Source organism: Ctenopharyngodon idella, chromosome 20 (assembly GCF_019924925.1).
Source record: "Ctenopharyngodon idella isolate HZGC_01 chromosome 20, HZGC01, whole genome shotgun sequence".
Taxonomy (NCBI): domain Eukaryota; kingdom Metazoa; phylum Chordata; class Actinopteri; order Cypriniformes; family Xenocyprididae; genus Ctenopharyngodon; species Ctenopharyngodon idella.
Window position 1 is genome coordinate 17,302,762 of NC_067239.1, and position 12,371 is coordinate 17,315,132.

Genomic DNA, 12,371 nt, shown 5'->3' on the forward strand with positions numbered 1-12,371 from the left:
CGAAATGAACTCTTTCGCTAAATACAGTATATGCGCTATTGGCCTATATATTCATTATATTTTACTTAACGTGTTAGTGATGTCTTGATTATTTAATGTAGGCTATGTTTAAATAAATCTGTCATGAAAATGACAGCCACTGTGTAAATGATTATATTTCAACAGCGAATTATACAACAACAAAACATAATTTTATAATTAGATTTACTGTAGAAGTTAATGCAAAAACTGCCTTATGTGCAGTTTACAAGTTTGCATACAATTTGTTATTTGAGTGTTGATTATATCTAAAAAATAAATAGCAACTGAATTTAGGCTAATAGTTTGGGCTCTACCTTTAATATTATAGAAATGTGCAAGTAAGGGCTCCCTATATAGTTTACAGCATTAGCAGAGATAATTTTTTTATCCTTAAGAAACTTTTAATTATTACTGAATTCATGAGATTATGAGTGTTCAGTAAACTACTGTTTTAGTTTTCTCTCCCTGCTGTACACAAAATGTAAAAAGAAGAAGAAAATCTGTGAAACTTCTCATCATATTTTGAAAGTTTTCTTGGCCTTCCAGTCCTTAACTAAAGGTAACTAAATACTTGCCACTTTAGCCTACAGAAGTCGTTTTTTAATACTGCATACAAATTTCCTGTATTTTCTGGTTATATTCTAATAAAGAGACAATAATTATATGTGGTCATTATACCATTGCTAAAACAACATCTAATGGTGGCCTAATATATTTACAGTTCATATATACATATATATATATATATATATATATATATATATATATGAACAAGTGTCATTTATGGTCTAATATATAAATGTTTACAAGTGTAATATATAAATATTTCATATTTTATATGCACCAGTATATTTCCTTTTTTTTAATAGCTTGGCAAATTCAGAAATTAAGCTAGGTTGCGGAGTCTGTTTTTCACCCACAGCATTAATTGTTTGAAGTGTAATAATGTCTTTAAATATGCTAAATGAGATACAGTATAAAATGAGTTAAAATTAACATTTCTTTGTTCTTCAAAGGAGTATTGAATATTGAGTCTTACTGATGGGGCTGTGGGGTACAAGAAAACCTTTAATTGTCATTTGTTATCTAGAGTGCTTCCTCATTTGTGTCAATACAGACAATATCACCATTATGCATGTAGTGTGAATGTGTGTTTGTGTATGTGCAAGCCAAGAGTTGGTGTTACATCTGCAAACAGAGTCTGAGCCTTCAAGCCATGGAACATGATATACAGGCTCTCCTTTAAACACACACAAACACAGTAACATGCTATCCCACCCAAAATCCTTCCGTCAGAACCTCGCATACAAGAAAACTCGCATGAAAAACAACAGGTAAGGCTAAATTCTACCAGTGTGAGTTCTTGTTCCTTGCCCTCTCTTTCATTCTGCTTGCCTCTGTCTGTCCCGTCCCTCTCAATCTTTTACTTTTATCTCACACAGTCACATACAAATGCCCCTTGAACTGTTAGTGATGGACACCTGCGGCACTGGCAAATCAGCATTCAACACGTCACTCTCCTCACACAGCACATGTCTGTTCTGAGTGCGCTACCCAGCATGCTTTGTGCAGGGAAGGGGAATAAGGGCTCCTCTGTCCACACAGGAAACAAGCATATGAAACATGCCAGCAGAGACCACACTAGCCATTCAGAGAGTTGTACTGAATGATGCTGCAGAGGTGAACATGAACAGTAAAACACCACATCAAATTAAAAGAGAGCAGAAACTCTCTATATCATATCTTTATGAATAGCAGACTCATAGAATACAAATCCAGATGCTGGCAAAATAAACAGTAGCATATCCACAGATGAAAAATTAATCAGTTAAATGATCCTAATTTAATGCATCGTTGAGAGTTAAAAACAAGTGTTGTCGTTTACCACAGAAAATCATTTAGATACAGAAGCTAAAGCATTATTTGCTACAAAGGTTTATTATACTACCTTTTTCAGATTTTCTTGCTGAATTTATTTGCCATTATTAAAACATATGGCAGCTGCATACTTGTACTTCACTATTAAGTCATAATGTCAATTTGGAGCTAATTCGCTAATGGGAGGCTAACTTGCGAAGCTTGCGGTTCTGGGCAGAATAAATAAGCTCTGTGGTTAATACTTCTTCAAGACACTTTCACTTTTTGTTAGAGCTACAATATACATTTCACACACTCATACCTTATCCATGAAATTTGAAAACACTGCTTTAGAAAGTGTAAGTTGCTAAGAAGTTGCTACATAAGGGCAACAACAGATTAGTCAATCAAGCTCATATTGTTGTGGTAGTTGTCCTTATTTAGCAAATTGTTAGTAACTTACATTTGTAAACAACACAGCAGCTTCAAAATTAACTTGAAGTCTCTTCAAGTAAGCCACAGACCTTATTTTACTTAAATAAATAAAAAAACAAAATGATATTATGTTTCGTGACACTTTCGTAGCGAAATGTCCAGTCAGTGGCGAGTTTAGTTTTATCTGAAACAGATGAACGTGAATCTGGCATCGACTGGATGTTGGTTGTATGTATTATGGCAGTTCAGAAATAAAATGTCCAGTGAGAGGAGCTAAAGGTTAATGCTCTCATTTGAAAATAACATACCACCTACACTAAACCCTACCCTAAGCCTAACATTAACAAAAGCAAACGTAAAGAGGTAAAAACGCATGATGCATATGTGATGCAAATGTCAAAATGTATTGGTTTACAAATCATAAACTATAGTAAGAATGTTTTGAGGTTATGCCTCGTAATAATAATTCGCATGAAAAGGTATGATGAAGTTGTTGATGTGTTACTGCCTCTAGTGGTCTTTTCTGTTGAAATCTGCAGTGAATTGTACATATAGGTATGTTTTTGGAGATTTGCAGAAATGTATAGAGGCACATTTTTCTTGTACACAAAAAAAATGCTAATTCTCAAATTCCAAATCTCCATTATCTACATAGAAAATAGCTGCCAAATAGCATTTCCAAGATGGATGCCAGGTGAAATGAAAGGACTTTGGCTAAACATGAGAGATGCAAGTACTGTAATTGCACTTCTGTACACAATTTATTAATTGTAGTACAGGGAGGAACTGCAGCAACAGATCTTATACCTCTCACCTTTTTTTCACCACACGCAAGTACTTATCTTAAGTAGTTACACAAGTGGTGCTCAAGCTTCAGTTCCCTTTAGCATGCTTTTTCTCATAGTTCACAGCATTTTTGCCTGTATAAACAGTAGCACTGAAAGCGGGGGCCACATTCTCTTGAAACTGCACGTTCAAGGAAATGCTTGTCTTCTCTACTGCACTTAGTTTCAGTTAGGTCCACCATCCAACTTGGGAACATCTTTTTTTTTTAAGTTCAGAGAGGCTTGTCTATCATTCTAATTCCATGCGGAATCTCTTTTTCTCCTCAACAGAGAAGCTTAGAGAAACTTTTCTCTGCCTTTTTACATTTGAAGGTGAACAGGAACGGCAGTGAAGTTTTGTAAGAGTAACTCTTACAATTGGTATATATTGCACTGTGAATACATTGGTATTCACAGTGCAATATTGTTGTGTACTGAATGACATACAGCAAGAGAATTGAACTCGCAGATTTGATTATATTATTAAAGAGTGTTTTGAGGACACATAGTCACAAACACCATTTCATTTTAAGCCTCTCTTTTTTTTATCCCTTTGTCTTCTCTCACTGGTAAACTCTCTCTCTCTCTCTCTCTCTCTCTCTCAAACACACACACACTACTATTGATATTTAGGGCAGCCAACATCTAGTAGGAAGCAATCCTCTCTCTCTGTGTGACATATAAGGCATATTTCTGGGGCACTCCACCCTGTTCCCACTGGGAGATTCACACACACACACACACACACACACACACCAGTGCTCGCACAGAACATGGGTGGTTGGCATTCAGGAGTGAAAAATTTAGCGAACGAGATATGAAACTCAAATAGAAAGCATGTCACGCCAACCACACACACTTTATATAGGCACTTTTACTTCACTATGTCCACAAATGACATCTCTCAAGAGTTGATGTCAAATCATTATCAATTCACATTGTTTAAAGTCATATTCATTAGTGCATTTTGGGATATTATATTTTATACAACAGTTCGTTCTGGTTCTCTAATCTGATTGGCTGAGAGGCCTTTCCAGCCATGCGATATTCTACCAGTATCACCACAGGAACCGTTCCACTCCGCTTTCAGCATTCTCACAGCGAGTGTCATGGCGGATGAGCAAATTTTGTAACGGAATGTAGTCGAGAATGTAGTTGTTTAGACTTCAGATATGCGATTTATGTGTAAACATATAGCACCTATTTGAAAATTTGTTTAGACGCTTTCTGAGATGTGAGCTCCAGGCCGTCAGCGACCGTTCAGCGCTCATGTACCCACAGAGAACAGCTTCATCTAAACAGTGTTTAAACATGAGTTATAATTCGGTATATCAAATGGGCAATCTTTAGTCTTATTAATCTATTTCTTGTTCCAGAGCTAATAGTTTTGGCTTAAGAGCTATATTAAGTTTCATAACTTTATATTTACATTGAAATTAAATCCTGTAACGTTAACGTTACTAACTAGAGCACTGCTTTTGTACGTTTGACTGAACTATTTGCTTGTGTTTATTTCTTATTTTACTTCTTATACTGTTATAATTGCTATTGTTGTTCATTTAAATATTATTGTTCAATAAATAATATTTTATATAAATAAAATGCCGTAATTTTTGGTATTGAGAAGAGTCCGTTAGTGATTTAGACTCCAGTGAAAGTTACATTGTATCTATGCCATAGATAGATGGCGGCAAAGACTATCTTTATGAGTGAGTCAGTCAGTCGCAAAGACTTTTATATTGAAATGGACTGAAACAAGGACGATGTTTTTACTTAAACAACATCTTACAAGACGCAACTGACAAATGTATGGACTAGCGCTGTCATGGGAAATCCTCTTAAATGTTAAAAGGACAAAGAAAAAGATATCGCTTTTCTCAGTGGACATTCAAACTGATTTTGTGATTATGAATATAAGATTGACCTGTTTGTGGAAACAAGCATACATTTTTATCAGGATTTTTTGATTAGAAAGAACGTTTAAAAGAACAGCGTCATTGCTGAATAGAAGTATTAATTTATTAAAATAAATAAATAAATAAAATCTTGCTGACCCAAAATGGTAGTGTACAGCAACACTTTCCATCTTGTATACATGAATATTACCCCTATTAACCTGCCAGGAAATTATGTCATCTGCAAATTCTTTAGATAAAGACCTTGCCTGCATATGCATGTGATGTTAGCACAATTATGACTTGCAAAGGATTTACATCTTCCAAAGACAATCGCAATGAAGTATGAATTCCACTGACATTTACACAAAGATTAGGCTACTTAAGACCTCAGAGAGAATCTAACCGAACATTAAAACAACTCAACATTATTCCAGAACATTGATGCTTTCAAAACAAAATATCCTATATTTAAAAATCACTGCAAGGTCATTACAGTGGTGTCTTTCAGCAAATTAACAACAACTGGTAATTATTAATTTTGCCATCTTGATGTATTTCAGAGAAGTGAGTGTATCACTGTGCCGATAAGAGAAAAGAAATGATGGTCAGCATATTTCTCCTGATCAGACTCATCCATTCATCACTCAGGTTATTTACTACTGCGACTGGCCCGTGCCCCACATACTGAAGAAGATGCAAGAACCGAAACAGATTGTAGCCTCTGTGCTTTGATTAACAGCGTTAGCCTTGGAGGGAGAGAGTTATGAGAATATATGGCAGTTGGCACACACTACATAACCTACTTCTACAACGGTCTGTGAATCTAAAAAACTTCAAAGGAAATAGTCTGGCTCACACATCACATTACAGTGTAACTTTATGAGTAAATTCTGAGTAATAATAATGAACAACATGATGAAACCAGTGTTGGTTGTTGCACGCTTGTTTTGTGGGTCATAATTAGGTGTTACAAAGTTGTGTTTGCCCTCTTAATCCAAAATTATTTACATTAGTTAACATGAACTAACAGAGAAAAATACTTCTAGTATGTATTTAGCTTAATGTTAACTTCAACATTTACTAATACCTAATAAAATCAAAAGTATATCTGTTAATATTATTTAATGGACCTGAGATAACATTAACAAAGATTAATGAATGTATTGCTCATTGTTAGTTAATGCATTACCTAATGTTAAGTAATGGGACCTTATTGTAAAATGTTCCCCAAAATCATTATTAGGACATTAAAAGGTCATTTTAATGTTTTAGTGTTATTTTTTTCTGTCAAAACAAAAATTAACCACAAGCTAATGATGTTTTAGCAAAATACATTTTAAAATACATGAATGAAACCATGGAGTTATAGTTTGGATTCTGAAGCCTGTAATTTATTATGATGCCTGAAGTAAAGTGAGAGTGAGGGTGGTTGGCACATTGGTTTCAGGGTTAGCTGGGGTATGTACAGTAGTATACAATAAGAATAATTAATAGCTGATTCGAATAATGAACTCTAAATAGCAGAAACGCACATTAAACATATGATAAATAAAAAGGGGTACATAATTCATTATTCATATTAAGGGGCACTGGCTGATTCTTAAAAATTTTAGGGCCAAGCTAGTCCTGATTATATGGGTGAAGCAATAAAAATAGTTAAAAGCATGCATAAATCAATAAATAAAGTTAAAACAATTTTATATGATTGTGGAAATGGCTTATTTTATCATATACAATTTAATTTAGACATAAAAATAAATCATCAATCTTTTCTGTTTGTTGTGCTTCACTATTACAATATTTTAATACTCTTCCAAGCTAACCCCACAACATGTGCCAAGCATAAGTGAACAATGTAACTTTAATCCTGAATAAAAAATACTTAATGTGTCATCCCTACTTCATATGTAATACATGCATATATGTAACAAGAACTTTTCGCTAATTGACTACACAAATGAGCCAGCTGTTATTAAAACAAGTGCATTTCCTATCCTATATGCACTGAGGCTGGATGATGAGGGTCATTGTAGATGTACACAGGTATCCTGGAGGCAGGTGCACTAGTGGGACAGGTGTGTTGCCTCTCTGACGACACTTTCAGCGGCCCGCTGGGAAACACTTACAATGAACCAGTTCTTATGTTTCATCTTATTATGGGGCTTAAAACGGATTGAGTTGCTGTACAAGTTCACAACCTGCACAACAAGTTTGTCCGTTATGTGATTGAAATCAATGGCTTCGATTCCGCTCTTTCTCCAGCACGTTCCGGGCTTTTGTTCCGAAACTAAGCTTTTTTTCCTCACAGATAAAATGGTTAAGCTTTTAAAATCTGCTCATTAAACATAGAATATGTTGAAAAGCTATTTTTAAACATTAACAATAGACGACAACCTTGTTGCAAGCATCACAATAGAGTAACCTACAGGGAACTGCCAAATATAAATGCTTACCGTGCATATCGCCAAATAGAAAGACACAGTGTTATTTTGATTTCATAAAAACAGCGCCAGGGTAACCGGAAATATCCTTGGATAACGGGCGATGTGCGGTTTTGGTATCCAGGTGAAGGATCGGCTGTACCTGCTCACTGCAGAACGCTGACTGCGGCGTCGTTTCACTATCCACAAGTGATAGGGCTGACGTCACTGACAACAGCAGGATGGGCGGAGCTTCGCGCGCTCGCTCACTGTAGCGCAACATCTTGCACAGATGTGCATGAGGATTAGCGCGAGCGGCTCCAGATGAGCTCGGACAAAATACCATGTCACTAAAATACTGTGACAAGTTCACGCTGTGGATTATGGATATCTAGCAGAGAGTTTAAATACTAGGCCTCGACATTAGAAGTCACTGATATGAAAATCTGTGCACTCCTTTTTGAAATGGGATGTTCGTTGAGCATGTGTTTCAAAAGACTGAGAATTTTGTATTAAAACGCCCAACTGAAAAACATACTAAGCCAGCCTATATTGGTCTGTTACCGTTACTTTTTTGTTTGTTACTTTTTAAGTAACGCAATATTGTAATGCATTACTTTTAAAAGAAACTTTCCCCAACACTTTCAGACAAATTCTGTTCTTTTGACCGTTCTATTCATCAAATAATACTGAAAAAATCCACAAAATATTAAGTATTATTTAGGGTTATTAAAGTTTTTAACATCGATAATAAGAGGAAATGTTTCTTGACCACCAAATCAGCATATGAAAATGATATCTGAAGGATCATATCATCATGTGACTGCTGAAAAATCAGCTTTGCCATCACAGCATTCAGTTCAGTTTAGTTTAGTTTATAATATATGATATATGAATAAATGAATAATTTATAAATACATTTTGGTTTGACATAAATATGTGTGTGTGTGTGTATATATGTATGTATATATACAGTCAAACCAAAAATTATTCAGACATTTTTGATATTTTTTTACATTTTTACTAGTGGGTGCAGGACACTATAGTTCATTTATGTAAGTGAGGATAGCAAAAAATGATAAAAATTTGGAAACAAAAATTATTCATGACCTGATCATGTTTTGCTTAAGTGTTATCTGACATAATTAAGATATTTTTTTAGATCTTGTCATATTTTATTATTTTGGTTTGACTGCGCGCACGTGTGTGTGTGTGTGTGTGTGTGTGTGTGTGTATATATATATATATATATTATATATATATATATATATATATATACGCAACATTATAAATGTCTTTATTTTCAAATTAACTGATCAATTTAATCCTTGTTGAATAAAAGTGTTAATTTCTTTTTTCTTTTTTTTTTTTAAATAACCTTACTGATCCCAAACTTTTAAACAATAACTTATTTTCAGACTGTGAGCAAATGCAAAATTAGACTACATGAAACAACTCTGCACAATCTCATTACTTTAAGTATAGAATTAGGATATAATCTTCTAGGATATTTTTATTTACTATTCAGATATCAATTTACATTTCTTCGAGTGTCCTCTGCTGCCCTCTATTGGTCAGAGGCAGCAGGATCACTGCATACAAAACTGCATTGGCAGACACTGACTGATGGCACAAATAAGATGACAAACAATAGCAAAGAAATGATTGCCATTAAAATAGACACATAGATGAAAAGTTCCAATGACTTTTTTTTTTTTCTCCCCAAGTCATCTAAATGTATCTCCAGAAACCATTTTGAAGGACACCCACATCAGCATTTCTTACTAAAGTCAGATCCTTTCAGCATCTTAAAAGTTGTCACCTCAGCCTTATCTCCCCTCACAGGGATTGTCTCTGTCCAGTCTGGAGGCGGTCTCTATGCACCGCTTATTTGCTGAGATTTTCCTCTACCTCCTGGAAGATCTGCTCCTCTAGGCTGGATGTGTCATACTCCTTTAGCATATCGTACTCTCTCCACGGTTCTCCCCACTTCTGAGCATGCTCCATCATCTCTGGGGTCAAACATAGGTCAAAGCGGATTCCCTGAATGTTAAACTTCGGACGCTCCCAGCGTTTAGACCATGGCTTTGGCTTCATTTTTACTTTTAACTAAAAGAGAAAGAGAGAAACAGATGGAAAAACTCAGCAGGTGTACAATTTAACATTACAGAACGTTAAAGGTAAAAAATGTTTTACGGAAAAGTCTCACCGGATTGACTGGGACATCTCCTGTAAGTTCATAATGGACAGGTTGCATGTTAAAGTCGAAGGTGCTATACTCAGATAGAGCATCTCTCAAGTACATGAGATTGTCGTCCAGTCTCTTCTCCAGCTTCAACACTTCAATCTTACGTATACGTGGACTGTACAACTCGTAGCATATCTCCACTCCTACAGTGAATGAAAACCTATTACTACTAAATTCATGACAAAATGGCAATGAAAGTCAAAACGAATTTGATTTCATGTATAGTGGATACCACAATTAAAACCAGAACAAATTAGAATGATAGGGCTGCTACTAACAATTGTTTTGATAATCGCTTAATTTGTTGATTATGTCTTTGATTAATTGATTTATCTGATTAAAAGCTACATTTTATTTTTTTTTAAATATTACATCCAGTTTATGTTGTCCTCCAAACAGTGTGCAAACTGAAGTATGCTGGCTATATGCTCAACTACATCATGTGCAAAAATGAGTTAAAATATAAACATTACTTTCTTAAACTTAAAGCACAATAAAGCAAAACAAAAGCACAGACTAAACACACATTCTGGATATTATTATATATATTATACTACATTTATACACCTTTACAACAATTGTTTTACATTTACTGCTCTCATAAAAATACAACTACTTGTGTAACATGTAGCATTTAAAACGTATATTTAATATTTATTTAATATTTAAAATTTAATATCCAACAAAATACATATTTAACATAGCAAAGTCAGAATTATTGCGCTCCAATTCTACTGCAGTTCGTTCAGTGAAATCTGTGAAGTTTAAAAGGAGTCTCGCTTTCTGTCAGGACCAGCCTTTAAATACTAGAGTGACTTTCAAACATTTACAGATAAGGATATAACCGCAAAATTTAGGTTACAACGGTAAAAATAAATAAATAAAATAACTTACATGCTGGAGAAAACATGTATTAAATGCTTTGCCATGTTAAACACAGACTATATGCATGAGTGTGTTTAAAGAGCTTAATATAAAGTATTCTCAAGTTAAGGACAGCTTGGGTCCCGTAGGAGCTCACTATATGTTCTCCGATATTTTTCAGATGTGTTTTGTCCATAGAAATGCATTATTTAATAATGTAAAACAAAGCGACCGGTGTGTATTTTCCGACTAATTAATCAAACTTTCATTATTGCTCATACTGATTAGTTCTTGCAGCCCTACAGAACAGATAATGAAACAAAACTAAAACACAATATGACAACTCTGTTGATGGTGGTTGGGTGGTAAAATTAATTGTTACAGGTTGTTTTTACCCTGGCCATCGACCACATTCCTAAGTACGAAAGTAGCACCCAATCCTTTTCCAGAGCGCTGAGTGCAGATTCCAACGAAGCGATTCAGGTTCCCGCTCGCGTGAGGATCAGACATGGTCACTGCTAAAACGCTGCCTACATGAAAGGGTAAAGAGATCATTTATAGGAGGAAGAGAGAGGGATGTTTTTCATCTGTAGATGATATCAAGCACACATCACCATAACATTTCTTACCAACATAAAACTCTGGAATGTTGAGAACTTTCCGTCTCTGTATCATGTCTTTCCGTTCTACAGAAAACTTCACAGGGTTTGTACGCTGACGAGGAGGGATGAATTCTGGACTCAGAAACCTACACAGACATTTTATTGTGTAAAGCAATTGAACTGCTGCTTAACCATACGGAGCATCATTGGAGAATTTCAGAACCGTTTCCCAAAACCAGAGTGATATGGTGGCACCTCTGTCAGTCATGCTTAATGGATTGCCGTTAATAACATCACATGCAGGTTCTGGGTTAATAACTTCTGCTAAGTAATCGATTTGATTACAATTAATGTCTGATTATTATAGTTCATTTACACAAATAACAGAAAGCTGTTAAAAAAACATGAACAATCATTCATATACATCAACAAATGTTGCAAACTTTATCTCATTTGTATATATTACCATGCTAACTGACTTCAGCTGAAATGCATAATTTTCATTTTATCACTGTAAAGCTGCTTTGAAACAATCTCTTTTGTATAAAGCGCTATATAAACAAAGGTGACTTGACTTGACTGAGTGACAGGTTCCAATAAACCCCTGCAATACCACAAGAAGCTGGCAGGTGTAAATCAAAACATAATCATATGCACTTATTCAACAACAATGTACATACCGTCGCAGAGATGCTTCTTTCTGTGTTTTGTCTATGATAACAGGTTTGGTCGGAGGGGTGAATTTTGGAGGTCCATCAGACGCCGCAGCGTGCCTCATCACAGACGTCGACAGAAGTCCTGGGAATAAAATATTTATTGTGTATATGTACTAATCATTTTAGGTGTCAGTAATAGCTAACTATCTGATTCATTAAATAGTACTGTAAACTATTTAGTTGAGCAGGTGATGTTTTTAAAGATCGTTTCATTAGTACTCTCTTCTGTTATTACCATCTAACATTGACTTGGTAATGGGGAATATATATAAAACATAGTAACATACGTTCGTTATGAGCTAAATTTCTTAAAATTCGTAGCAAGCCCATCATTTCTCTCGTCCTCCTTGTGCACGCCGCCATGTCTGACCTCTGACAGAGGAGTGTTTACAAGAAGCATTCTGATTGGCTGTCTAACATCAACAACGATGACTCTGACTGGCTGATGATATGAAAACTAAAAAGAAATATATACAGTATGAATTA

General features: G+C 35.0%; 2 protein-coding genes across 4 annotated transcripts in view; both read right to left on the reverse strand.

Moving 5' to 3' along the window:
• Positions 1-7,667, reverse strand: part of itsn2a (intersectin 2a) — a 49,674-nt gene extending 42,007 nt beyond the window's left edge. For all 3 annotated transcript variants that reach the window (XM_051876124.1, XM_051876122.1, XM_051876123.1), the window contains exon 1: positions 7,489-7,667. The gene's annotated coding sequence lies outside the window, so the exon portion shown is untranslated. The remainder of the gene's footprint in view (positions 1-7,488) is intronic.
• Positions 7,668-8,950: 1,283 nt separating this feature from the next.
• On the reverse strand, positions 8,951-12,327 carry mrpl19 (mitochondrial ribosomal protein L19). The gene is made up of 6 exons (XM_051873925.1): positions 12,173-12,327; positions 11,850-11,967; positions 11,197-11,315; positions 10,963-11,097; positions 9,665-9,846; positions 8,951-9,564 (listed from the first exon to the last, which is right to left on the reverse strand). Exons 1-6 carry the CDS (start codon positions 12,246-12,248, stop codon positions 9,343-9,345), a joined length of 852 nt encoding a protein of 283 aa, XP_051729885.1. The 5' UTR covers positions 12,249-12,327; the 3' UTR covers positions 8,951-9,342.
• Between the last annotated feature and the right edge of the window lie 44 nt (positions 12,328-12,371).

What these genes read in the sequence shown, in the direction of transcription:
- mrpl19 (XM_051873925.1), bottom strand. Translation starts at nt 12,248, where the DNA reads ATGGCGGCGTGCACAAGGAGGACGAGAGAAATGATGGGCTTGCTACGA. An exon ending in AAAGAAGCATCTCTGCGACG is followed by an intron (nt 11,316 to 11,849) that starts GTATGTACATTG and finishes ATGTCTGTGTAG; the next exon opens with GTTTCTGAGTCCAGAATTCA. An exon ending in CATTCCAGAGTTTTATGTTG is followed by an intron (nt 11,098 to 11,196) that starts GTAAGAAATGTT and finishes CCTTTCATGTAG; the next exon opens with GCAGCGTTTTAGCAGTGACC.